Below are 27,890 nucleotides of genomic sequence, written 5' to 3' on the forward strand. Positions count from 1 at the left end.
AGGATTATTCCTTTCACTGTCATAGTCATCAGCCAATGACTCCAAATCATTTATTCATATGGCACTTTCCAAAGTTAAGTTTACCACCTGGAGATGTAAGATGAGAGACCTGTCTGAAGAAGAAAGAAGAGAAATAAGAAACCTGTAGGAGTGTAGTGTATGACGAGAAAGGTCCAGTCACTTTTAATATCTCATTCTCCCAGTCTGTTCATGCATCCCACAGGCCGTTTCGAAATTACCAGTTGTACCAGGCGGGTGCCAATAATCTGGAGTTGTACATTAATCCAAAGTGGAATAGTTTTAGATCATGCCCCTGGTCTGGTGGATTGTTGGCAGTATACCTTGCTGCAGCAATACAGAAGGTTCATTACACCAACACTATAAATCTGTTCCATAGACTGGAAGTATTCTGATATTCCACAGTTAGGTGGTATTCACACCATTTTTGGTGCACGACTTCAGGTTGCATCTCAACCCTCGGAAATAGGATTTAGAAGAAAGTGTCCATTGCTGAAACATAGACCAATAAGGACTTTCTTTGAACAACTTTCAGTTAATTTACCACATTTGTGTCAGAATACTGTAGTCAACCACATTATTTTCTCCAGCACAAATGCTGATCACAGATGGAAAGTTGCTTGAAGTTCTAATGGCTCTACATTTGAGCTGTGGAAGCCTATGGTTCCGTCCAGAGTTTCCATCTGAATCCATTTTTGGGGATTCTGACGGAACTTGGGAACAAACGCAATGTGAACGTCCCTTAAAGCTGTATTCATGTCTGTCGGAGGCTCCATTCAGAATCTCCGGTGCAAATCCGGCATGAAATGTTGATCTAAAAAGTCGTGCGTGTACGACTTTTTCATCCAGGAAAAATGCTGAACCGCTGCAGGAATAGGGTCAGTTCGGCATCGTTTGGTTCCGTTATGAGATGGATCGGTTCATCCAGGAAATTCTATTTTCCTGCTCCCATGACGGAATCCCTAGCACAGATGTGAATTTAGCCTAAGAGTGCATACCTATGCAGTGATTAAAAAAAAAAATTTTCAGAACTGTCTGGCAAGCCTAAATATCAACATATATGTAGCATTTTCTTCCTCCCCTGCCAATCAGCTGTTCGCTTGTCCTATGTGCTTTGTCCACTGAGCTGATTTCTGTAGGAAGCAGACAGCTCCACATCCCCTATGGTGGCCACGCTTGGTATTGCAGGTTTAGCTCACATTGAAGTGAATGGGAACTTGGCCTGCAATACCAAGCCTAGCCACTGCAGTAGAAATGGAGCTGTCTGCTTCCTACATAAATCAGTTGATTGGCAGGGGTTCTGGGTGGCATACCCCTACCAATCTACTATTGATGACCAATTCGGCTGATAGACGGTAGTTTACAACTGGACAACCCCATATAAATGACACAATTACCATTAGAAGAAACTTACTGCCTACTATTTAACTATCAAGTCAAATGTATAAATGATATACAGCAAGTCGCAAAGCTGCCTCTAGTGGTGACTACAAGCAGCACAAATTTTATCCTATTTGTCCTTCTTTTTTTTTAATTTTTTTTACATTTTCTAGCCGTTTAAACTGCTCTTGTTTTGCATTGTTATCCTCAGGATCTTAAAATATCCAATTTCCTTCGAACGCTTCTTTTTTTATTGCACGTACATTTGCAAATACAAAACAAAAACACGTTTTTAATGCAACTTAATTGCCTTTTTTCCCCCTTTAACTCGTGCAGCTGGCATGGCCCACAATAGTCATACATGCTGCCTGATCTCGTTGTGTTCGCGTTCTAACACCGCTCTCGGATGGCTCTGTCTGCAGCCCCGCTGTCGCCTCTCCTAAAAGCTACGTTTAAGCTCAAATCCTATTTGATTTACATTATTTTTTTTCGTATTCCCTTAAAGATTCGAGCTTGGCTAAGCTTTCAGGAGAGGTCAGCGAGGGGGTGCAGACCGAGCCGTCGTAGAGCTGACTGAATAAGTACAACATGGCATCGGGCCGCTTGTATTGAATTCCATGCAAGCTGTAGAAGCCAACCGGAGGAAAATTTTTAATAAAAACCAATTGCAAATCTGTTTTATTTCCGAAAGTTCACACAATGCAATAATACAAGCGAGCAAGCATCCAAAGGCTTCCAAAGCCTTTATGTCCTGCGATGTTGACGGAACATTTTTTTTTGTCCATGACATGCTTAGTGTCTCTCCATTCTAGCCTGTGTACCTACAGCTCTTGCTGACCTTCTGCTATGCTAAGCTATAAAGCAACCACCAGTCTGCTTCCAGAGAATAGGATGAACATGTCTCATCCGTATCTCTCCTAATTTACACTGACTGAAGATCGCATAAGGTTCATAGAAAGCCATTTGGTCAACCAGTCTCCAGCTGCACACATTGCTTTGCTAACCCTGCAGTTAAATGCTTCTCTCTATGCCAATAACAAGCTAAGGGCTGATATCCTTGAAATTGCTGGTTTTGTGTTGTGTTTCATTTAGGAAGCAAACAGACGGAACGCGGGGCAGTGGCACCACAAAACAAAATGCAGTTCCTGTCGCCACAGAACATCGGTTAGTACGCATGGTCCTCCGGACGCGTGCACGTAACTTTGGCTATAGTCTTGTGGTTGTTTTGTGGTATCAACTATTATTGGTGGTGTTTGTTTATTTCTTTACTTTGTTTGTTTATTTTAACTTTAGGTGTTTGTAATCAGTTTGATCTTTTCATCCATTTGTCTCGGTCCATGCTTCAGCCCTGGTATTAGGAGGATACTTATTTGTGGTGGGCTTCTATTGTTGGGACTAAACAAATCTCAGTCTACATACACTTTCATGCTCTTCCAAAAACTCTGGTTGTGACCCTGAGCTTTCCTAGTTTTCCTACATAGGGGCTATAGTATATGTAATAAAGGCAGTAATAAGTGTTATATTTTCTAATCATGCTGTAGTTTTTGTGCAGTGATTGCATGGATGGAGATTAATGTTCAAGGTGGGGGTACTTGTAGATGGCGGCACCCCAAATATGCAATAAGTTGGAAAGGATGCTGGATTTATATTTATGATGACGCTTTTTTAGAATTCTATAATTTTGGGGGGAAAAAAAACGGATTTGTTCGAAAGCTACTCACTTCTTTTTTTTTTTTTCCCCTCCATGCTGTGCCATTTAGGCCAAATTCAGGCTGCAATGGCAGAGGTGACTGGAAGTTACCATCACGGTTGCAATTTTACACTTTAAAGGGAGTCTGCCAGTTCTTTTCTACCCATTAAACTAATTACAGTGCAGGGTATTGGACTGAAACAGATGTGCAAACATAGCTTTGTGGCCATGGAGAGAGGTCTAATTACAGAGAAAAGAAACTTTGATCACATACACAAACAAGGTCACCAGGGCTGAGAAGTCTCCTCCGAAAACCCTACCTGGCGCATCCCTCATAGCCTTGGCTCCAGGGTTGCGCTTCATTACTCTCTTCAGCTTTGAACATACTTGAGCTGTCAATCAAGGCCAACAGAAAGGTGCCTGGGAGACTTGACTGAAGATGTCTTGGGCACTTGTAATCTTATATGCATTTGTGGTGAAAATGTTTGTTTTTCTCTGTCATTGGACCTCTCTTCATAGCCACAAAGGTATGTTTGCACATCTGCTGTAGACCACTACTTAGTGGAGTAATTAGTTTAATGGGCAGATAGGAACTGATAAAGATTCCCTTTAACCATTATGTGGGCAGAGAGGGGAGGCTCCTGCTGCAGCCAGTTGTCTTATAGCCAGGCATAGGGCAATTAGGAGGACATGACTGAACTCCTGGGATACATACAGAAGACTTATTTATATATTTTTAATAGTTTTAACTGCAATATAAAACCAAGTAGGATCAAAGTTAAGGTTTTTTTTGTTTGTTTTTTCTGGGCAAGTAATAGTAGATTGGCTGGGTCCGTCGTTCAGGACCATGGCTGATCGGGTGGCTGCTATGAGCACCTCAACACAAAGTAGTACAGAGTAATAATAAATAAGTAATAAATCCTTGCTATTTGTATAGCGCCAACTTATTCCGCAGCTCTTTCAAGTAATTTATTTATTACCCCCCCACCAAGCTGGGCACTCGTTTTACCAACCCTGGAAGGATGGAAGGCTGCCAAGTCAACCTTAAGCCGGCTACCTGAACCATGCAGGAATTGAACTTGCAACCTTCAGGTCGTGAGCGAGAGCTTAGGACTGTATTTCTGCTGCCTTAGCATTCTGTGCCACAGTTCCGACCCCGGTTTAGTGGCTACTCCTGCAAATACAAGTGGCACCCACTACACAGGTTGGCGTGATCTGCTTCTGCTCCGTACCCCAGTGTATTGAGGTGCTGACAACAGCCACCAGATCAGCCAGGGTCTTGAGTGGTGGACCCAGACGATCTACTATTGATGACCTATCCTATATGTAGCATTTGCCTGGAAAACCCCTTTAAGTGTGAGATTAATAAGTATTTCTGGGATATTTTTGTGAATCTTCTGTTTAAGTGTTCTTTTATGTCAGGCTATAATTTTACTAGAATTGCCGCACAAAGGGAAGCTTAAAAAATGTCCCTTAACTTAATCTTTCATTTTATCTAAAAAGACACGCTGTGTCTGATGTGAAAAGTTTGCACAACGATCTCAAGAGTTCTACCACCACAAGTACACCATGAATTCACTATAATGACATCTTGTTATATCCACGTCCAGTTTTGTATGTGGAGCTGAGAGCTCATTCAGAAATCCAGCAGTCAACCTTTTGTAGCGGTGGTTTTCTTGATCCGTTTGCAGAACTCTTCTTGCCCCCCATGGCAGGCCAAGTAGACGCACTGTTCACTTACATGACACAAGGGTATCTGGCCCTGAACTCCTATAAAACTCTATGAACTCTTGCAAAACTTGATGTAGTGTACAGCAAAGAATAGAGAAATGTGTGTTTTCACATTTAATTCCATATAATGTTTCAGACGAGCTGTGGTGTTTGAAGCAGTTGCCAACCCCATTAAACTCTTCAAAAACTGCTTAAAATGATGTAAAATAATGAGATTTAGTAATTGCCCTATGCATGCTCCTTTTGCTCCCGTTCCAACGCTTCTCTGGTCTCCATAGGTTTGCTTTTCCCCGCTCCAGCAATGATGTGTTGACACCACTGAGGTCACTGCTATAGCCAATGATTGTCTGCATTGATCGCATGTTGGGTTGACATGTCATCCTTGCATAAGGAAGAACAGGGGCTCAGGGAAGCATTGCTATGTGAGTGCTAAGGAGAACAATACCACTTCTATTATTTCACATTTTAAGCCCCTTTTATCGAGTTCCATGGTGTTAGACAACAGATTCAATGAAAAAAATGTTTCTTTCCTCATAGGTTGTCCATGGTTAGAAAAACATGACCACTTCCTTCTATGCACAGTGCCACCCCTCTCCATGGATTATGTCTGGTATTGCAGCCCAGCTCCATTGAAGTGAATGGGATTGACATTTAATCCCTCACACAAGCTGTGGACAGGTGTGGCTCTGTTTTATAGGAAAGCAATAGTGGTTTTATAATGCTGGACGGGATTTAAGACTCGGGAGTTAATAAAAGTTGGTATAAACTACAGCATATCTGTACAAAAGTAGACTTGTGTCTTCTCTGCCAAAAAATAAATAGGCGGCAACTCGTACAAGCACTCGGCAATCTCGGTGCTCTCACTGAAATGAATAGAGCAGCACCCCTCCTCTCTCCAGGCTGTATGGCAATACCAGATACAATGCACATGTCCACGGGTTGTTTCTAGAAGAGAGCAGCCATATTTTGCCAATCTGGTACATTGCCTTTAACAGAATTGTAGAGATTCAAAATGAAGCGGCCCATTTTTAAATGCATCAGAACCAATGGAAAACTAAGCGAACCGTATCCGATATTTTAAAATGACTACCAACCAGATAAAGACAACCTATTTACATACAGAGTACCCATATACTTCCTCTACATACATCCTCTATTGTAAGCATGTAGCAAATGGATCTGCCCCATCAAAAATATCTGACCAATACGGTTTGTTTTCTAAAAACTTTCTCTACACCCGCTGTAATGCCAACCTGCCAGTTTGCGTCATCTGTATAGTAAAGACTCTTCACAAGATTATTATATTGAAGGTTGTCCATGGTTGCCTAACTGGACATAGAACATTTTGCCATGCAAAGGAAAAGTTGACCCTATGTTGTAGTGGCATGGTGCCAGGTGGGCTTCCCATATTTCTCATTTACTTAGTAAAGTACAAGCATTGACCACTGCTTTCTGTAATGTAATGATTCCCCCATTGGTATTGTCTGTTTATGTTAATTAAGATTTTGTCACATCGCCATTTTTAAAGGTTCTGTTGATGGTCAAGTACAGTGCGATGAGATTTTAACTATGTAAGGGCCCTGACATCAGGAGCAGTTGTAACAATGAGCATGTATTGCATCCGTGAATTGGAGTACGGCATTGGGTACTTGGCAGATATTTGCAAATATTTCTTCATTTAATAAGCTCATGTTACTAATGATTTACAGCATGATCAGTCCTATAATCTATATTATACATGCCTATGTCCTATCCCAAACGGTTGGCTATATGGAAGTCTGCTGTCTTGCTGCCCTCTAAATCCTTTTGGTCTCTTTTCGCATCGTTTGAACTTGTGTTCAGTTATTAAATTTGTTTTTAAAAACTTAGTTTCAGAGTTTCCTACAATCATACAAGAGTAATTGTCCAATGATTGGGTATTCCATGGTCCTTCACACCGGTCTCTGTGATATGTAACTGGGCAGTATACCATGTTGGTATTTTTGAATAGTGGCACAAAGAAAAACCAGACCTTCCTACCTCCATTTGCTGCATATTCAATGAACAAATCCTTCCTACTAACTAGCTCAGATCACACGATAATAACTTATCCTCCTCGTACTAAACATGGGCTTTCTTCACTTGTTCCTTTTTCTATCCTAAACTTGCAAATTTCTTTTCTCTCATTCTAATTTCCTTTTTTTTTAACTAATTAATCTCTTGTACTAACTCTGTTCAGCCTCCATCATCTGCCTGTCTCACCATGTAACTATGCATGTCAGACCTCCTCTCCGGGGTTTGAACTTCCTTCTTTCTTTGATTCAGGTGCCTCACTCTTTCCGTTCCAGGTTCTTCCAGTACTTTTAACATGTCAAACTCTGGAGATTTGTTCATGAACGTGCAGTCTCTCAATGGAGATTCTTACCAAGGTGCCCAGGTTGGAGCCAACGTACAGTCACAGGTAGGGACCTTCAGATGATTTGGTAAAGGCATTGGTTACATAATTTGTGAAGGAAGCTGCTGATATGTCAACTGTTGGGAAAGTCCTGTCTAGTTCAGCTTCTAGATAGAGAAGGTACTGCTACAAATGAATTTATCTACCATCATCTTTATATATAAAGACTGAAAAGAGGTGTTTTTGTTAAATGCCCAAAGTCAACATTGGGGGGTAATAGGCTGGACTGGATGGACGTATGTCTTATCTCGGCCTTACTTACTATGTTACTATGTCTGTTGATGAGAATGATGGTCTTGTGACTTGGCCAAACCCATTTTTGGTGTACTCATGGAGATTGTTTCACATACTAGGAGACTGCTTCATGGGAAGTCCTATAACCTACGTATGTTTGGAATATATATTGTGTAAGTGACCTAAGGAAACCTAGGCAAATTTGGGGTAATAAGAACTGCTCTAAGGCTCTGTTGCAAGTTCCTGATTTGATGGGGGCAATGGAGCTACATGTAGGACTATTCTGTGAAAACCCTGTACACTACAGTGGAACCTCCATCAACCACATTGATGACTTACAAATCCATTGCACGGCATTATATCTGTGTGATACATGACACTATCAAACAGAGTCGTTATGCTACAAAGTAATAGTACTAACCAGAGTGACACAATTAAAAAGTGAGTACTATGAAAGCAACAGCTAACGAGGAACTATGGTTCTACTATGTTACCTAAGGCCTAGATCAAGGATATCCAGGTGAAAAACTAAAGTGGGTTGTGAATAATTCCACAATGTGTGGCAGCTTTCTGGGTTTGAATTGTCCTGATTGGGTATTTGATATCGCTCTGGTTCTATGTCCATTCAGACATGTGGCTTTATGTAAATTTCTTAAATTGAAGGATCACTTTTCCCAGGTTCTGGACTGTTTTGTTCATATGTTGACTCGTGGATAAAGCTGTTAATAAAGGGGTATTCTGGGTGTTTAACCTCTTGCAGTATTTATGACCTATTGTTTTAATAAGTCAGTTGATCAGCTGGGGTCTGCTTCTTGAGACCCACTGCGATCAGTTGACTGTAGCAAGCCAGATGTTGACAACTCTGCCCACGTTTGGGTCGAAGCCAGAAGTGCAATAGCGGGTATAGCTCCCGTTGAGTTCAATGGAAGCAAAGCCTTCTTTTACACTAAGCAAAGCCTTCTGGCTGAGTTCAGCTGATCTCTGGAGGGTTTTGATCGACAGACCAACACCAGTGATCCATTGATGACCTATCCTGAGGCATGAGCCATGAATACTTGAAAGTGTTATATGCCTAGAATACCCCTTATAATCTGATGTTTCCACAATGATTGCACCTCTCATACGAAACAAAATATGCAAAAACTCCCAATTTGGTGGTGCCCTCCTGCAGGAAAGATACCTACGAACGGTCATAGTGACGCTCCCATTATGGCTGTATAGTCCTTTTCATAGGATTCAACAGATTGGTTGCTGCTGTTGGCTGCTTACAGAGGATGAATTGAAAATTTAGGTTAACCCTTTGTGATTTTAAGCGGTTACATTCTGTTTCTTGGTTTCAGTATATACATATATTGTTTTGTTGCCCTATATTTATCTATTTTTTAATGGTTCACTGTTTATTTTCCCGTGTTTCCTTTTTCCTTATATCAGCGCATTTCCTATAATTTAATCTTTAATTGCCTTTTCCCTTAATTGCTGGCTTTCCTGTTTCCGTTTTTTTCCCTTTTCATGATCATCTTTCCTATTTTGTCCTTTCGGTGTCCTTACTCTTTCCTATTTTCCATGTCTTACTTAATGTTCCACTCTGTTTTGTCTCTGTCCTCATGACGTCACGGTACCCTCTCCTCACCATTAGTATTGTCTGTCTTCCAGGTGGATACCCTTCGCCATGTTATCAGTCAGACAGGCGGATACAGTGAGACTCTGTCAGCGAATCAGATGTACAGTCCGCAGGGCATCAGTGTAAGCAAAGAAACCTCTTGTTTTCTCTGTCTGTTTCCCAATTATTTTGAGTCCACAGGGCCCTGACTGCCACATTGCACACACTTCTCTCCCTTTCATGGTCACCTATTCTGCTTTGTGCCGGTGAAGCCAGCGGCCAGCGCTCTACCCACAGTGTAGGCAGCTGGAGCCCAAGCCTGTCACACGGAATCAACTTCCTTGTGCCACCTGCGGCCACTTACAGTCAGCTGAAGGAAACCGCCAAACAGGTGACACATAGCATGGCCACAGCAGAACAAGTGTGGAGTCCATCTGTGTTAACCACTTCTGTGCTGAGCAGATGCGTCTCCATTTGTAGGGTTGGACAAGAGTATGGGGACGGGTGAGGAGGGTAATTCGTTACCAGACCCCTATATGGAATATGACAAGGGTGCCGAATCCTGCCCTACGAAAATATTCTGCACCCACTATATTGTTTAGTAATAACTCTTATTAGGGCACATTTGTGCAGTAGTTTGCAGCCACCGCCGTACATGCATGGACATATTTGTGTGTTTGTTGGAGGGCGGCAGAGAGGAGCAAACATTCCTGGCAGTGCTTGCGGCTGGGAATGACATGTAAATTCATAGCGACAAGCCGTGTCGTATAGAGTGAAATCAATAAGACAGACACAGGGAGAGCGGCTGCAGATTTGGGACAGCAATCCAAATACATTTCTCAGATCAGCCATCCACCATCCAAAGGCCGTGACAGAGGGAGGGAGGAGGGGGACGAGATCTGACATAAACACAGAAATAACACAAGATGCACACAGCGCTGCGGGAGGGAGGGGGGAGCCGCCGGCTCACATAGGTATACAATTGTTTTGTTATTTTCAGTGTTAAATTTGCTCGGTGGAGAATGTTCGCTCTGCGCTGTCTCCTCGCCGTAATGACTCCCGTATTTAATTATACACATATCGCAACATGAGGCGCTCTCCGCGCATTTGCATCGGAGCGTGCGACGCTGGTGACATTCTCAATAAGTAGGCTGCTCCACTAACGGGTATTGATTCATTCCATTTGTTATCAGACATTGTTTACTTCTGAGATACTTCGAAACAGAAAATGTTTCTTAATAACAGAAATATCTTGACCGATTTTTCTTAAGTAGAACCTTCAGTTCTTCACGTCCAGTTCTGTCTTAGAAGAAGAAAATTACGTGGAATCGTCTTGTAAAATTAATTGTAGCAAATTGTTGCTATTCCCACAAAATGAGTTTTTTGCCGTGATCGCCTTTTACTCTCCGCAAAGGTGATTTAGAGAAAAAAAAAAAAAACAGGTCAACCCCTCCCCCTCAACTTGCCCTACCCACAACAGATGCAATCATTTTAGGCTGGTTTTGTTTTGCGGATTCAGAGATCGCGGTCCGCACGGACGATCCGCGGTAAAAGGCAGGCATTGAAAGGCATGCATTTTTTATTTTATTTTTTTTTTGTTCACACTCGCGGAAACAAATTGCGGATTCCGCGCTCGGGAGAAAAATTGCAGCATGCTGTATTTTGACGTTAATAGCCTTCATTGATAATAATGGAGTCGTCCGACCCGCAGCCCATACGCAGCTAATATTGCGTATGGGCTGCAGATACCCATGTCATCGCTAGACAACAGTGCGGGAAATACAAATTAAAAAAAAAACTGTACAGCGCCTGACCCCCTGCAGTACAGTTCAGGAAGGTACGCAGGGTCTCATACGTGTTCTTTTAGTGATGAACCTGGCAACCATGAAGTGTGACCCCCTTGTGTGTGCCAGGCATTATCCTGCTGGAAGATGCCTCTTGGAAGCCGCCATGAGAGGAACACATGTGGCTGCAGGACGTCCTGAACATATGGCTGAGCTGTCATTGCCCCTCGTACCTCTACTAGGGGTGAACGACTGTCATATTTCATGGCCCCTCCGGACCATCATACCAGCAGGGGGCAGTGTGCCGCTCCACCGCAAAGGCAGGATTGATGCGCTCACCCCTTAGTCTATAGAAACAAAAGTGGTCATCGCCCAAATTAAACCTGGGTTCATTGCTGAAGACGACCTGATTTTACTCCATGGCATTCAGTTTCATCATTCACGACACCACTGCAAATGGAGGCAATGATGGGTGTCAGAGACAGTACACCCAATAGGTGTCGTGAAGCCAAATGTCCTTCAGCCAAGCACCAGGATATGGTTCCGACAGAGACCAGGGTGTAATGATGATGCTACTTGTCTCTGGATGATAGACAACGAAACAGTTGGAGTGACTCGTGCTTGTTGGCCAATAATGCGCCCCCTCTCAGACTCGGTTAACTGGGCAAAATCTCTTCAATTGCGTCGGAAAAACAGGTCACTATACACAAGGAGCCTCTGAGAGCCTTTTTTATAGGCCAAGGGGGGAGCCACTTTTCACACCATAAGGGTGCATTCAGACGACCGTATATCGGCTGGGTTTTCACGCCGGCCGATATACGGCATCTCTGTCTACAGGGGGAGGAGGCTGGAAGAGCCGGGAGCAGTGCTCTGAGCTCCTGCCCCCTCTCTACCACCTCTCCGCCCCTCTGCACTATTTTCAATTAGGAGAGGTGGGACAGGGGCGGAGCTAATTCCTGGAACTTAGCCCCGCCTCCTCTTGTTCACGACCTGAAGATTGTGAGTTCATTCCCCGCATGGTTCAGGTAGCCGGCTGAAGTTTGATCAGCCTTCCATCCTTTCGAGGTCTGTAAAATGAGTACCCAGCTTGGTGGGGGGCAATAAATAAATTTACTCGAAAGTGCTGCAGAATATGTTGGCGCTATAACCTAACCTAACATCTGACTGCAGTAGTTTTAACAAAAAAGGGGGGGGGAAAAACGCACAAAAACACAATGAACAATATGGTCTCTTCCAGCAGAATGTGAGCCTAATGGCCCTGTTGAAAACCCAATCTACTAGACTGAGCAGAGCAAAGGGCCATTGAACAAGCGAACGCTTATTTGTTGGCTGATTGTTGATTTACTGCAAGCACAAAAATGCTTGCTGATCATCTGTAGATGTGAACAGGGAGATATACAGCCGGCCTATGGAGGCGGAAGATCATACTAACAATTGCTTATCCCCAAAGCCACTATTTTGGGTCTGTGAAATGCAAAGCAAATGAGCGCCAATCATTGTTCACATTGGGCTGAGAATTGGCCCAAATAACAGAACTGCAACCCCTTAGTGACGAAGCCTGTTTACACCTTAATGACCCACACATTTTTCAGTAGTTTTCATCATCTTATTCCAGGAGCCATAACATTTTAATTTTTCCGTTAACCTAGCCACATGAGGGCTTGTTTTTGTGGGGCAAGTTGTATTTTTTTAAAGGCATAATTTTTGGGTACATATAATGTATTGTATACGGTTTTTTTAAAATCCTTTATACGGCGTGCAAATTAATTATTTAACATTATTCTGTGGGTCAGCACGATTCCAGTGATGGACTTCCTTGATGGTTTCCATGCAGTTTTTTTTTTTTTTTTTGCTATTTTTGTACACACACACGTTTTTTGTGAGTGTGTATGAGGGGTGGGGGGGGGAGGTTGTGTCACAGCATTCCAAGAGCCATAAGATTTTTTTGTTTCTATCAACTAGCTCTATAAGGGTTTGTTTTTGGCAGGATGAACTCTCGTCTTTGTTTTGAATTTTTTGGGAACATATAACCTTTTGATTGCCTTTTATTCTTCTTTTTTTTTTCTAGAGGCAAGATTAACACAATCTGCAATTCTGGCATGCTTGTAATCTTTAACTGCATTCAACGAGCAGTATAAATATGTCAAATTAATTCTTCAGGCCAGTATGATTATGTCAATACATGTACACAAGTATGGATCACCAAGTGGTGCTGTTAAAAAGTACATCCTGTCCCGCAAAAGAAAACCACCTCACGCAGCACAGCTGATGGGGAAAAATGTTAAGGGTCTTTCACTGCAGTGAAAGGGTGGCAAAAAAAAAAAAAAGGCATTGGTATAATCCTACTGTCCCGTAGAATGAATTTAACATTAGGTAAACGCTGTTTCACAAAAAAAAATTGCCTTAAAATTTAGATTTAGTTAATCTTGCCTCTAGAAAAAAAGAATGGAACAAAAATGTGATCAGAGTCTAGTATGTTCCCAAAAATGGGATCGGTGGAGAGTAGACCTCCCCTTGCAAAAAATGAGCCCTCATTGGGGCTTTGTTGATGGAAAAATATGAAAAAATACAAAAATAGCAACACACAAAAACTGCGTCTACTTGATATTGTTAGAATCGTGCCGACCCAGAGAATAGCATCACATTATTTATTCCGCATGCTGAACACGTAAAAATGAAATAAAAAATAAACAACCAATGGGAGAATTTTTCTTAGCTCCTCCAGTTATAACAATGCATTATATGTACCAAAATGACTGCAGGAATGTGACAACGAAAAAAGCTTGGTCATTAAAGTGTGAATTAGGCCTATCACTAATGGACAACCACTCCATGCAAACTCCTCACAGCAGTAGTGCAGTGAATAAGAATAGGAGCTTGGGGCCCCAGCAATCGGATATTTATCACCTGTTCTGAGGGGAACTGAAAAAAGTGTAATCTGTGGGATAACACCTATAGATGGCTGACCTTGTGACAACACCTACAGGTATGCCATCGTAGGGCATATGGACATTATAAAGGCCCTTTTATATGCAACGCTTATCACTGAAATGCCCGCACAACTGAAGGAACTGACATTTTTGCATAAAATGACAATGCAGATAAAGACTTTTAATCATCTCCATTTCCTCATTAGCTACAGTAAACTTCATACCAGTTGTTTGCTCAGGTGGGCGTGTGTTTATGCGAGGGTTATGTGGCCGGCAGGATTTCATTGTCTCCTCTTGGCAGAGTAAACGATCTACTTATGTATGCAAGGCAAACACAATGAGTACATTTAATTCGGCAAGCAGCTCAATATACTGAACGAATTTCATTCAAATGGAATGTCTTTTGAGCGGCCAAACAGTGGTTTTTATGCCGGCTAAAAACCAGAGCTAAATGACAATTTTACGAATAGTGCACAACTGCCCACGTTTTTATATCTAACAATTATCACTCCCTTTCGGCCGCTTAAAAAAAAAAAAGTGATAACCGTTGCGTGTAAAAGGGCCTTAAGTCTGTAGCTGGTAGCTTGCCCTTTTGTAGTACTTTCGAGTGGCTCATGCTGTGGTGGACGCAACACATCCACTTGCTACATGGACCGCAATTTACTTAAACAAGCGCTTCCTACAGCAGTAACTGATAAGCAGGGATAAAAGAAGCTGGCTTCATTTTAGAAAGGGGTTGCTTAATGAGACAACCCCGTTAAGCTTGTAATGTCTAAATATTAGTTATTTGGGGCATTTGTGGCCAACTTAACACTAATCGCTTATGTTCATGTGAACAAAGGAAGCAGAGCTCAGTAGTCGTCAACAACATCACATTAGTCATTATCATTGCATGTTTGAGCGAGTCTGAAGAGCTTTCTGCTCATTATGGTTGATTTGCAAATCGGGCATTACCTGATAAGCCAACGCAGATTGTACAAGTCATAGGGTGGAAGGTTTTAGCTTCCCGGTCTATTGATGCTTGGGGATATGTAAATTGCAGGCATTGAAACATACAAAGTTGAATATAATTATGAATGACCTGTAACAACTTGTAATGCTCTTGAATACTTTCTCATTCTCTTGCGTCCCTAGCCATCACTTTGTTTGTTCACAATGACCCCACATAACATGAAATGCCATTTGTGTGCATTAAAGAGATGCTGAAGGGACAGGAACAGATGATCTTGTGACATGGCAATTACAGTTCTGAGATAGATTGGACGTAAGAGAGGAGGGGACAAGACCGGGCCACTGTGATTACAGAGAGGCCGCCACAAAATCATAGGCTGGGAAATAAAAGGCTGCCAGGTTCTGCTTAGAGGTGGATCCAGAAATTCAAGCAGTGTCCTTGAATCGAGGAACATGCAGCATTAAGGAGAGGGTCTCACCTTTCATACAGTCAGGATGGCATTAAGGGTTTGCCGGCTTCAAGGTTCAAAGACGACAAGCTCCGCTACATTCTGCATATATGAGATGCGAAAGCTCATCCTAGACTAGCTCTCTAAAATCATGTATTATGTACTATATGGGGGCTGTAGTAAAGCATGTTTTTAACGGCAGTTGTCCTGGCGTTACTAGATGTGACTGATCTAATTAACGTGGAGCTCAACCATATTGGACGTTTACATTGGGAAAATGTTTTGATTGTTGCAGAGATCTTGAAATGAAGGCCCCTTTTAATGTCCAACATCACGATGGAGGCAAAATGATGTGTATGGTCAACTCTAGGCAATTAACAGGCCAAAGCTACAATGTCTCCATGCATGTTATTTTTTGTTTTGCTAATGGCAGAGCTGAGGAGTCAGTAAGCCAAACCTCCCACTCTGGTTCCTCTATTTTTTCAGACTCCGACTCCCAATAACTTCTTCATATGACATGTTTTTAATACTCAAAACTGACTCCACAACCCTGGCTAATGAGATAAAGGAAAAAATCAGATAGTATTCCACTGAAGTAGAGTCAGGTTCTATGCACTCAAATCTGTTCATTCTTCTGCATATCTGTTGCTATGCTCCATTACCTATCTGCAGTAGAAACACGTACAGATGCCCATGTTCAGCACTAGAAAGAGCCTCATTTAGTCCAGATCAATAGCAAGAAATCTCTTCTGATTTAATAGTAATACTCAAAAAAAAAATCTAGTCCAACATCCCCTTGTCTTGCCGTGTCCAGATGGGTTTCTATTTACGCTGCCAGATTTCTATAACTGGGTGTGTTTCAAAAGGTCTTGCAATACCAGACCCTGCCTGTGGACAAAAGCGTCATTGTTTCTTGAAACAAAAGAGACCATTTTCTATAAATATATGCTCATCCCAAACTAAATTATATAAATATATGATCCCTTAGAGAATGACCTATTATATAAATCACATTTTGTGTTAAACATCTTTAAGAATTTTTGGTGATTTTTATTTTATTTTTTTAATTTATTTAATTTTTGGTCACAATCTATATTTAAAAAAAATCCTTCATTTGTCACACTGACAATGGGGCAAAAATTAATATAAGACAACAATCCACTAATCACAAGAGATACAAGCTGTGACCATCTACTCCCCTCCCTGCAAAATGACCCCTATCCAGGTAAGGCCTTATTCAGACAACCGTGTTTACGTGCGTACATAGGTGCGCACAAAACTGCGCGTCCACGTACATGCCAGAACACGCTTGAATTAAGCTCTGTTCACCCATGCTTTCAATGGGGCCTTTGCGGCTGCTGCTCATCTGAACGAGGCCTAACAACATTTCTAAAACAGTTTCCTAAAAAAGTCAATGGGTCCCCTCCTGTCCATTGTGTGAATGGCCCATGAAGCTGCTGTAAAGCATATATCTAAGGGTATGTTCACACGGGGTGGAAATTCTGCCAAAGGGAGGGCAGTGACACTGGTCAGGTGATGCAGAAGTGGCATGTGTGAACATACCCCAAATGCTGCAAAATGTTGCTCAGGAAAGTTGGCAGCCCCCATAGTCCTGTAAAGACAACGGAGTACAAAATTCTACAATCAGAAAATACAAGCAAATTAGAAAAATGTAATGTTACTTTATCTGGTTTTAATTTAAAAAAATGGCGGATGATGCAGTCACTTCAAAGGGGATCTCTGCGATTTCAGTGTTAAGAATAGGCTAGTAAATGCTATGGAAAATCTATATACACACATCTTGCTAAAATCTCTGCCGGAAAAAAAAAATGATGCACTTGTCTGTTTTTTGCCTTGCATTTTCATTTTCATGCACTTAAAATGCCTTTATGTGTGCTGTGCCAGAAGTCCTCCACCAAGATGTGTGGCTGGTGTTCTCAGCACTGATGAGCACCAGGTCCGCTCCCCCTACCAACTCCTCTGTCAAATACCATGTAGCCCCTCAATACTACACAATGTTATCTCTCCCTTTATTATTTACTAATGGGAGATAGTTCAGTTGTGGTGTAGTTGATTACAACACAGTGCCATCTCTAGATCAAATGCCAAGCTTTAGATGGGACGAATGTCAGGCAAACGATGCCCGACACTCATACCCACACATACTCACTCCAGTGCTGCTGCACAGGAGCTAGAGTCGCTGGCTCACTGCGGAGAGGCTGCAGGAGATTTCTCTCCTCGCTCTTCCCCGCCCCTCTCCATTGACTTAACATAGCGGCTGTGCAGTACTGAATGGCTACTATTTACACTGAACACTCATCGTTCAGCTCATCGTCCATCATTTATGCTGCATAAATGGACGATGAGCTGAATGATCATCATTCAGTATACATATCAGCCAGTCAGTATAAATAGCAGCTGTTCAGTATTGAAGAGCTGTTATGTTAAGGTAATGGAGAGGGGCGGGGGAGTATGAGGAGAGAAATCTCCTGGAGCCTCCCTGCTGGCCGCTCTGTGAGAGAGCCAGCGATACTAGCTCCTGTGCAGCAGCACGAGAGCGAGTGTATGCAGGGACGAGTGTCGGGCATCATTTGCCTGACATTCGTCCTGTCTAAATCCACCTAAAATATTATCGCTAAAACGAGTGAATTGCCAATATTTTTTGAACAAAATTGCATGTACAGATAATGGCTTTTAATCCTCTCCATTTCCTCCATTAGCACAGTAAACTCGTTAGGAGTTGTTTGCTCAGGTGGGCCTGTGTTTTATGTGAGTTATGTGGCTAGATTCCATTGTCTCCTTCCCACAGAGTAAACAATGTACTCATTATGTATGCAAGCCATCCCATAGGCACTTAGACTGGACAAATTTCCAGCCAAATGGAACAAATTTTGAGCTGTCAAACCATGGTTTTTATGCAGGCTAAAAACCAGCAGTAAACGACAATTGACCGAATAGTGCACGACTGCCCGCGTTTACATTTAACAATTATTGCTCACTTTCGGACGTTTAAACTAATTTTGAGTGCTAATTGTTGCGTGTAAAAGGGGTTTAACTGGGCTAAAAAGACTGCCTAATTGTACCATAATCTGAATGGATGGCAGAGTATAAGAAAACCGTACTAGAAGATGCAGGATGTTAGGGCATGGAGACCTGAGATGATCAGCAACAGCCCTCTGTAATAAGGTTTCTCCCTCCAAATGTATCTCTTGTTTTTATCCTCTTTTACTACTTATGACTTATATGTAATTGTTTATTACAGTCATTCTAAGCTTTCCATAGACTGCACTTCCCTGTGTTGAAGACTCACATGAATTTACACATGATTTATGTGCTGACTTCTACCTGTCACTGGAGAAAGCCCGAGTGGTCGTTTCTCACAAATCCCTTGTTGTGTAATGTGTCCCCACCCCTCACAGCTGCTGCTTCACAGGCAAGAGAGCAGGCTAGGGGATTGGCTGAGAAGCAGCTGTCAGTTTGGAGGACTGACCGATTTCTAAAATCAGTCAGTGGGAGTAATCGGCAGTGGCTCGGAAAAGAATACAAGCATAGAAACCAAATGATCAGAAATTTTTACTCAAAACCAGTTACAAAATGTCTTAATTTCCAAAGGCACAGTGATGAAAGAAAAGTGTGCAAAGATGTGTATATAGCCTTTAATGTTTGGTGCAATGTGAACTTTACATTTCCACAGACCAGCACAATGAAGGCCACAGTGGCCCTACAAGTGCAGCATTCTCACTATTTTGTACACAAGCACAGAGCTTCCATATAGGTGGCTTTGCCTGGTAATGCAACTTGTCCCATTTTCTTGAATGTACTGAGCTGTAGTACCAGGCTGCTTATATGGAAGAGTCGCTGGGCCAATGTAAAAGGGAGATCCTCCACTGATCTACTATTGATGCCCTATCCTAAAGATGGGCCATGAGTAGTTTGTAACTCGACAACCTCTTCAAACACTACCACTGATGGGACCTGTTATGGACCTTTTACACAGACCCCAATTTCACTGCAGGAGACACCGCAACATGCAGCTGAAGTTGTACAGATTTTTATATGGAATGGCAAGCAGAATTAAGCCATTTTCAATTTTGCATCACAATCCGCATAGAGCTGTTTGGATTTTGGTGCCTCCTATGACCAAAATCCACCCATCCGAAAGGTCCCCTTTTTAAAGTTCTCATTTTATTTTTTGATCAACTTAGTTCAAGACTTAAGGTTTCTTAATTGTATTATTCTGTTTCGTTTCAGGCTAACGGAGGGTGGCAGGATGCGGCCACCCCTTCGTCTGTGACTTCCCCTACGGAAGGACCTGGCAGCGTCCATTCTGATACCTCCAACTGAGCAGCCGGCTCCTGAATTTCTACTCTTGAAAGCCAGAATCCATCCCTTCCCTCTCACTCCAGATGGCCACTGTGGGAATGCAGCAAACAACGCAACCTCTTTTGGCATATCCATTAGAAACTCTCCAATCCTTCATTAGTTCTCACATTGACTCCTTAATCCATGCCTACATTTCTATCAATGATTACGGTTATGTAGGTTTTAGTCTTTTGCATTTTTTTAATTCTTTTTTTTTTATCAATTTTTAAAAAAATTTAGTTTGGGATGAGCAGGAACTAGCTGCCAATGTCTAAAGCATTAATACAAGTCCTGATTTAAATGTGGCTGCACCTATGCACACAAACAGCCATATTTAAATGATGCAAAATAATGCTTTTGCTAATCTATAATTGATTTTGGAAGTATGATGAATTGCATTTGGCATCTAGCCCCCTCTGAACAAGCTGAAATTATAGCTGAGGGCCAAAAATCCTGTCAAGTCGTTTTCACAAGCAGTAAAATGTCCTTTTGCAAATTGGGACTTAAACCATAGCTCCTGCCACATGTGTGACCTTCAGTTTCTTCAGTATGCCCATTCTTTGACTGGTGACATCTACGCTTCAAACTTCTACCGGTTAATTTGTTCTTCGCTTCGAAAGACCATTTTCAAAAAATTACTAGAGATACAGGATCATGAGGAAACCCTTAATATACATGGATTAAGTATACTAACCAAAGGCTGTACATTTTAAAAGACAATAAACTGGAATACAGTTTCTATGATGTGTTGCTACAGAAGTAGGTCCAGCTACATCTATACCCTATATACAATATTCTTCTACATTGACCTTGGTTCTACTCTTCGCACGGCAATTCTTCTCCAAGCACAGAAGCAGATCTTTTGCTAGTTCACTTGGGAAAAAAGTATTATCAGTACAAAAGATACATCTGTAAGCCTTGTTGTCAAACCAGAGCTCCGTCCATTGCCTGTAATCTCGGAATTGGACAGTATTCTCTCCTTGAGAAGATAAAGTCCTCCAAATGACCATTACAAAATCATGAGGATCCATTTGTTGCCATCACTCGATGGATGTGAAGCCCACCATTCTCCGACTGAACTGTCCTGTGGTCATTTACTGACCAGTTTCTCAACATGGATATCATTTCTCCGAAGTGATTCCCTTTTTTTTTTCTCAAGACGAAAACTCTACAAAATTTGCTCTTTCTATCCGGACTCGTTACTTTTTCAACACCTCTCCGTCCCCGATACTTTTGGCTGCTTCTAGCGTCAAACCTTTCTTCATCCTGTAAACTATGAGTTGTCCCAAGGAATTTTGTTTTGCCCAGTATTGGCTCCATTTTTGGACATCGTTTCATTACTGATTAAGCTTCTTGTCTGGCAGTTAACCACAAGCACCTGCACAAGGTGTCATCAATCCACGTTTGATACCAAAAATCCGCATGTACTCGCACAGAGGAAAGACGGACACAGAGGGAAGTGCTCAGCTTTATTAACATTCACTGCAGTTTCACATAACTTGTGTATCGTCGATTGTTATATTTCAGATAAACATTTGATGCTGGATGTTCTTGTATATTCTGAAGCAAACAAAAAAAAAAAAAGACACAAGATAAAAAGACAGAAGAAAAAAAAAAAAAGACATCAAACAGCCAAAAAAGTTGTCCTGGGTTTAATAATCTTTATTACTAAAAACAGATAAAAAAATCTTTAAAAAAAAAAAAAGTCCTGTTACAGAGATCACACCCGTTTAGCATGGAAATAGGTTGCTGATTTCTATTTTATGTCTTTCATATTTCTTGCTTAGTTTTAACACAAAAAAAAAACAAAACTACCTACATGTGTTTTTTTTATTTTAATTCTTTTTAACACCGCGCGTTTGTGAGTTATAACGCAATGCTAGATAAATGTAGTTGGGCACCTTTTTAGTTATTTTAATTTTTTTCTAAGGGATGGGGTGAGCGGGCGGGTACAGGGTTTGGGGCAAATTCGGGATTGTTTCAGGGGAAAGGGTGGGACATTTTCCATATATGGACCCCTTTACGGCCAGAGTAGTCTGACAATATATGCTGTTATTTGCCCCTCTGGCAGAAGCGGGGTTAAAGAAGCAGACTCAAAGATTCTGCTGGATAAACCCATTTTGTAAACTAAAGCTAAAAAATAAAAAGCAAAAAAATTATGGAAAAAAAATGTTGGAAAAAAAGTTGGAATAGTTAAACCTTAATAGGTACATCATAACATGTACATTTAATAACTTTTCTGAGAACCAGAAATAAATTCTTTTTTCCTGTTTTTTTTCAGTTCTTATTTGTTTCCACACATGTGATGATTGTGATAATCCCTGATAGAAGTGGCAAGACATTTCATACTACTGGGGCCAACAACCGTCATGAAAATTAGGGGTGTCTTATCTTGGTTAATCTAGTGGTTTACTCAAAAACCCTTCTGGGAAACTGTTATAAAGCTAAGGCAAATAAATGAAAAGAGAAGAACTTAGGGTGGTTCTGGGGATTCTGCTTTGCTTCTCCATTCGGTGAGCAGGAAAGGGGAATCCTCACAACCGGACAGTTCTTCTCTGGACAGAACCGAACAGTGCCAGGTAGACTCCATTGACTATAATGGGGTCCACCAGTTTTCTGCCCAGCTGCCTGGTTTTGGGAAAGACGAAAAAGGGCCGCATGTAGTGCTTTTTCTTCCGATATTTTCAGCTGCATCTGTGCCGGAACCTCCGACCGAAAGCTGCAACGCAGATTCAAAACCACCCTTGCCTAACCTGCTTTTAAAAAGATAGATCTGAATGCTATGAGTATCAGTATTATGCTTAAACCAAAAATCCTTAACCATTTATATTTTTTTTTTTCTGTCTGTTATATCCACAATACTGGTTCTGAAAATTCCACAATGTTTTATAGTGCGCTTTAGTGTAAAGTGACCCATATCCAGTAATCCACTTAAAATCCAAAGGGTTTAAAAATCCAAAGGGTTTATTGACGACCATGGTAAACTCCTGTTGAATTGTGACTTGTGACGAGCTCTGATAGTTGGCTATGTGGTCAACTTGCAAGCACTCAACAGCCTTCAGTAGGCTGTGTTAAGGTACCTGTACATGGGAATATATATAGCTCTTGTGCTTTCGCACAGGAGCGATAGAAGTTCAGTGAATGCAGGCAGGAGATCTCTTCCAGCTGCCCACCTCCATTCACTGCAAACAAGGAGTTGTTTAAAGATGACCTGCCGCTTATTTACACACACACCAATAGCCGGTTTTTAAGTGACCTAAAAATCAAGCAACTCCAGCAATTATTCGAGCAATTTATTGCCTCGTGTAAGGTACCTTTTTTAAAGTAGACGGTTGAACAAAGGGAATAAACTGTATCTGGTCAGTCTTTACCAGGTTCCTCACCTTTAACATCAAACATTGCAGTAGTATAATTTCATAGTCTCACACCTGATGTATCTAAATCTTACTATCTATTGAACACTTGATTGATGATGTGACCATAAAATGTCTATAAAAACACTATGCCATCCTAAAAGGAAATTCAATATGACATGATGGAAAAAAGTTATTGCAGTAAGTCTTGAAAAGTTTGAGGACCTCATCAAACCACAGTGAGAACATTATCGACTTAGAAAAGTAATAAATCTTTCCAGGCTATTGGTCCTTAAATGAACGTGCTAACTATTTTAAGAGCAATAAACTGATCACAGTGTCCCCTTGCTGCTGACCTCCAGCTATCAGCTCTCATCTGTGGAGAAAACTTGCAGTAAGGCCGCCTGCTGACGGGCGGAAATGCCGCCGCTGGAAGCCGCAATCTTATGCAGAAGGCCGCGCGAAATCTCTCGCGGTAAACAAACCGCGGCATGCTCTATTTCTGTGCGTGGCTGGCAGAGCCCCGCACAGAAACGTCACTGCCTGGCCGCCGGCTCCGGTCTGCACATGCGCCGGCTCCCCGGCAAGCCGGCACATCAAACAGCCGGAGCCACGGGCGCGGGTGAGTACTACTGAAAAGGAGAGCTCAACAACAGCTAGAGCTGCTCTTAGTAATGACTCTCTCAACTCTGACCAGGAGAAGAGGATACTGAACAGAGGACTGTCCTGTAGTCAAGATTTCGTAATGGTCTATATAAAAGTGGATGTTTAAACCTGAATAACACCTTTAAAGATCAGAAACTGTTGAAGGGGTGGTCTCATCTTGGCTTTTCATGGTTGAGATGGAAAAACCCTGCCCTCTCTTTTTGACCACCTGTCAGAAAACGTCAAGTGAGTCAACGCAACTCTTATTGAAGTTAGAGATACGGAAACGGCGTAGCACAACACACTCACTACGCTGTTTCCGTAACTCCCTGAGTTACAGAAACTGCATAGAAGGCTTTGCTATGCTGTTTCTGTCGCTCCCTTTCACTTCAGGAGGAGCTACGCAAATAGTGCTGTGCTGAAGTACTTGGCTGTTTACACAGTTACGGGCCGGATGGCCAGTAACTACAGCAACAGATTCTCATCTCTGCTTTTCATAACAGAGATAGGAATACCCCTTTAAGTGTGACAAATATGCTATGGCTTTGAGAATGGTCAGCGGGGCAACGCTGAAGAGGGTAAGTAGAATAGTTATGCCCCTGGATTCAGCATTTCAGCTTCTATGAGGCCAAGAAACTGCTTTTTTTCATACTAATCTGTACTTCGGTAAGTCAACATTTATATATGTGCACATCCACGTTACTCAAATGTTCAAGGTGTACCCCAACTATAAAACACAACCAGGTGTGACTTTCAATAGAAACAGTTTGCCCAACATTTGCATATTTTCTAAAAAGAAGGCACCTCAGCCCCCTCACAGCAAGTAACACTGAATAGTAAATGGCACCACAGACCACCCATGAAAGGAAGGCTCTGTTTAGATGGCTTGATATGATAAGTGTCAATTAATGGTTTGTGTAAATAGTCTTCCCACAAAGAAATTCAGACTGTAAAGGCCCATTTACATGGAATGATTATCACTCAAAATTCGTTCAAACGACTGAAAATGAGCAATAATCGTTACATGTAAACACGGGCCTCGTGCACTTTTCATTTGAACGATTTTAAAATCTATTGTTCAGCTACTGAGAGGTAAAGCAAACACACTCATCTGTCAGTAGACCCTATATGGCTGCCGGCAGCCCTGAGCAGAACAATGCAGCTGTGTGCACAGCTGGGCGTGTGATTAATCATGTGCTGGGCTCTGCAAACAGCTCCTGGAGGCCCTTTAACATGCAAATGAAGATGATAAAGTGTTAATGGCCATTAACCCTTTATGCAAAAAGATCGCTAAATCTTTCAGTCCTTTTAAAAGATAATCTTTGCATGTAAATGGGCCTTAAGGGGGATGAACGATCATGCATATGATTTTGTTCCTCATGTATTTTACATTATTAGCAGAACACCTCCTGTTTAAAGGGGAAAAATGTACTGCCAATAATCACTTTTTTTGGCAGTACAAAGATCAAATCGGCTGACAATCATGAAAAGGGCCTTTGGCCATTGAAAGAGTAAATACTAAAATTAAAGGGGTTGTCCCGCGGCAGCAAGTGGGTCTATACACTTCTGTATGGCCATAATAATGCACTTTGTAATATACATTGTGCATTAATTATGAGCCATACAGAAGTTATAAAAAGTTTTATACTTACCTGCTCCGTTGCTGGCGTCCTCGTCTCCATGGTGCCGACTAATTTTCGCCCTCCGATGGCCAAATTAGCCGCGCTTGCGCAGTCCGGGTCTTCTGCAGTCTTCTATGGAGCCGCTCGTGCAGAATGCAGGCTCCGTGTAGCTCCGCCCCGTCACGTGCCGATTCCAGCCAATCAGGAGGCTGGAATCGGCAATGGACCGCACAGAAGAGCTGCGGTCCACGGAGACAGAGGATCCCGGCGGCCATCTTCAGCGGTAAGTATTGAAGTCACCGGAGCGCGGGGATTAAGGTAAGCGCTCCGGTAAGCTTTCTTTACCTCCCTGCATCGGGGTTGTCTCGCGCCGACTGGGGGGGGGTTGAAAAAAAAAAAAAAACCGTTTCGCGCGGGACAACCCCTTTAAGTTTTCATAGTCTAGAGTTTGTGGCAGATTGTGTTGAAACTGTTTGAGCCTTCCATTGGCAGGGCCGTATTTACAGATCATGCTGCCCTAGAAGTCTGAATATGCCCTCATTAAAGATCTACCCTGTTTCCTCGAAAATAAGTCCTACCCTGTTTTTTTTAAGGGGGGATTATCAGCGGAGGCTTGAAATAAGCCTTACCCTGAAAATAAGCCCTAGCTGCATTATTAAAAAAATATCTAGCAGGCTCTATCCAGGTCACGTCTGCTGCTCTCCAGAGCTCTGACACGTTTCTTGCAGTCTTTGGCTGCTCACAGATCACTTCCTGGTTACGGGAGTCATAAATCCCACCTACAAGAAGCGATGGCTCTGATTGGTTCTTGAGCACTGCTCAGCCAACCAATGCAGCACTCGATGAACCAATGCGATGGCTGTATTTGGTTCTCCAGTGCTGCAATGATTGGCTGAGCAACAGTTGAAGAACCAATCACAGCCATTGTGTTGTGGAGGCAGAATTTCTGAATTGGCCAATCAATGCCGTGGCTCCGCACCATGGAGCTCCAGAGAGACCTGGACTGAGCCTGCTAGGTAAGATTAATAATACATTCCCTGAAAATAAGACCTAGTGCTTCTTTTAGGACGAAAAAATAGAAGACAGGGTCTTATTTGGGGGGAAACACAGTAATTACATTTGCCAGTGTCATTGTGATTTTCTAATTTCTATGCAGTTATGATCTTTGTTCAGTAGAGGGAAAGATCAATGATGAAACTGTGTATTAATGGTCATCAATTGGGATGCTTAACTGATAAATGTCAATGCCTCTCAGTGACATTTACACAAACCATTACTGCCTAACTACTGCCAAGTCTTGGTGTGGACTGTGTTCTCCAAAAGTCATGTGCTCTATCTATTAGAAAATACATGGTATGTGATGCTGTACCTGAATCTGTATCCGTACACTAAACATGCGTAAAATAATAAGTGGCTACCAGTATGCTGTAAATGGATAATGTCACCATATCACGACTACCTCCATATACCTGATTGAAGATGCTACAAGAATACGAAATCTGCTACCAATAATGTAAGTGAATGTTATGGAGACTGACTAGAATGATCACAGACTGAACAGATTACATGATACTAATCAGACTCATTGAAGGTCAAAATAAACAATTGAAGCCAATAATCTTTAGGTGATACTTTCTCTGATTTTGGAGTTTCACTTTCCAGATGGGCATCCAGCCCAGAGCGCTATGATGACCTCTTCCAGCTATGACTCATTTCCATAGAGTTTGCCACACAGACCTCTTTAGCGCCATGCTTTCCCAGCTAAAGATATAGACCATCTCGGCAGCAAAGAATTCGGCTCTCTAGAAACAGATAAAACAGTTTTATCGAAAAAATATTTAAAATCCCATGCAAAATATTAAAAAATTGTACTTGACACCCCAGATAATTAGATGCATTTCAAACACAATAATTGTCCGTAATCATTGTGAAAATATGTATTCACACCTCGTTCCTTTAAAATACATCCTGTCCAATGAAAACTGCAAGAGAAATCACATGACAATAACCTCACACCCAAAGGCAAACATTACTATGAATACATGTAGAAAACAAAAATTGTAAAAACAAAATGTAAAAAAATATATGTGTGAAGTTTCAATAATGATGCATAATTTCATGCCTCAGGGTGGATTCACACGAACGTATATCGGCTCGGTTTTTACGCCAAGCCGATATACGGTGTCCTCATCTGCGGGGGGGGAGGGGGGATGGTAGAGACAGGAGCAGGAACTGAGCTCCCGCCCCCTCTCCGCCCCTCTGCACTATTTTCAATGAAAGGAGGCGGGATTGGGGTGGGGCTAAGTTCTGTGAATTAGCCCTGCCTCTGTCCCACCTCTCCCCATCGCAAATAGTGCAGAGGGGCGGAGAGGGGGCGGGAGCTCAGAGCACTGGCTCTTCCAGGCTCCCCCCCCCTGCAGCGAAAGACGACGTATATCGGCTGGGCGTGAAAACCGAGCCGATATACGTTCGTCTGAATCCAGCCTCAAATTCATACCATTCGGATATCTAGTATTTAGGTGAAATATCAAATGCCTCTCAGTTTAGAGGATATCATCCGACGTCCCCACCCAGAGAAGAAGAACTCACGTTTTCAACTCCAAAGATTGCTAGTGAAGAACAAGAACCTTTGTGTTTAGATGGAATGTTTGCATCTGCTGACATCTGGCGACACACTTAGTACTACTTGCTAGTAATATTCATGTGC

The 27,890-nt window shown here is 42.1% G+C and overlaps 1 protein-coding gene across 5 annotated transcripts in view; it reads left to right on the forward strand.

Annotated features, from left to right (window-relative positions):
* Positions 1-21,835, forward strand: part of LOC136621625 (pre-B-cell leukemia transcription factor 1) — a 132,454-nt gene extending 110,619 nt beyond the window's left edge. For 2 of the 5 annotated variants that reach the window (XM_066597247.1, XM_066597249.1), the window contains exons 7-10: positions 2,491-2,562; positions 7,147-7,259; positions 9,141-9,230; positions 19,453-21,835. In XM_066597247.1, the coding sequence (XP_066453344.1) occupies positions 2,491-2,562; positions 7,147-7,259; positions 9,141-9,230; positions 19,453-19,545 (368 nt within the window). In that variant the 3' untranslated portion in view covers positions 19,546-21,835. The remainder of the gene's footprint in view (positions 1-2,490; positions 2,563-7,146; positions 7,260-9,140; positions 9,231-19,452) is intronic. The other 3 variants (XM_066597250.1, XM_066597248.1, XM_066597251.1) reach the window with 3 other exon arrangements.
* Positions 21,836-27,890: the final 6,055 nt, after the last annotated feature.

This window comes from Eleutherodactylus coqui, chromosome 3, assembly GCF_035609145.1.
Source record: "Eleutherodactylus coqui strain aEleCoq1 chromosome 3, aEleCoq1.hap1, whole genome shotgun sequence".
Taxonomy (NCBI): domain Eukaryota; kingdom Metazoa; phylum Chordata; class Amphibia; order Anura; family Eleutherodactylidae; genus Eleutherodactylus; species Eleutherodactylus coqui.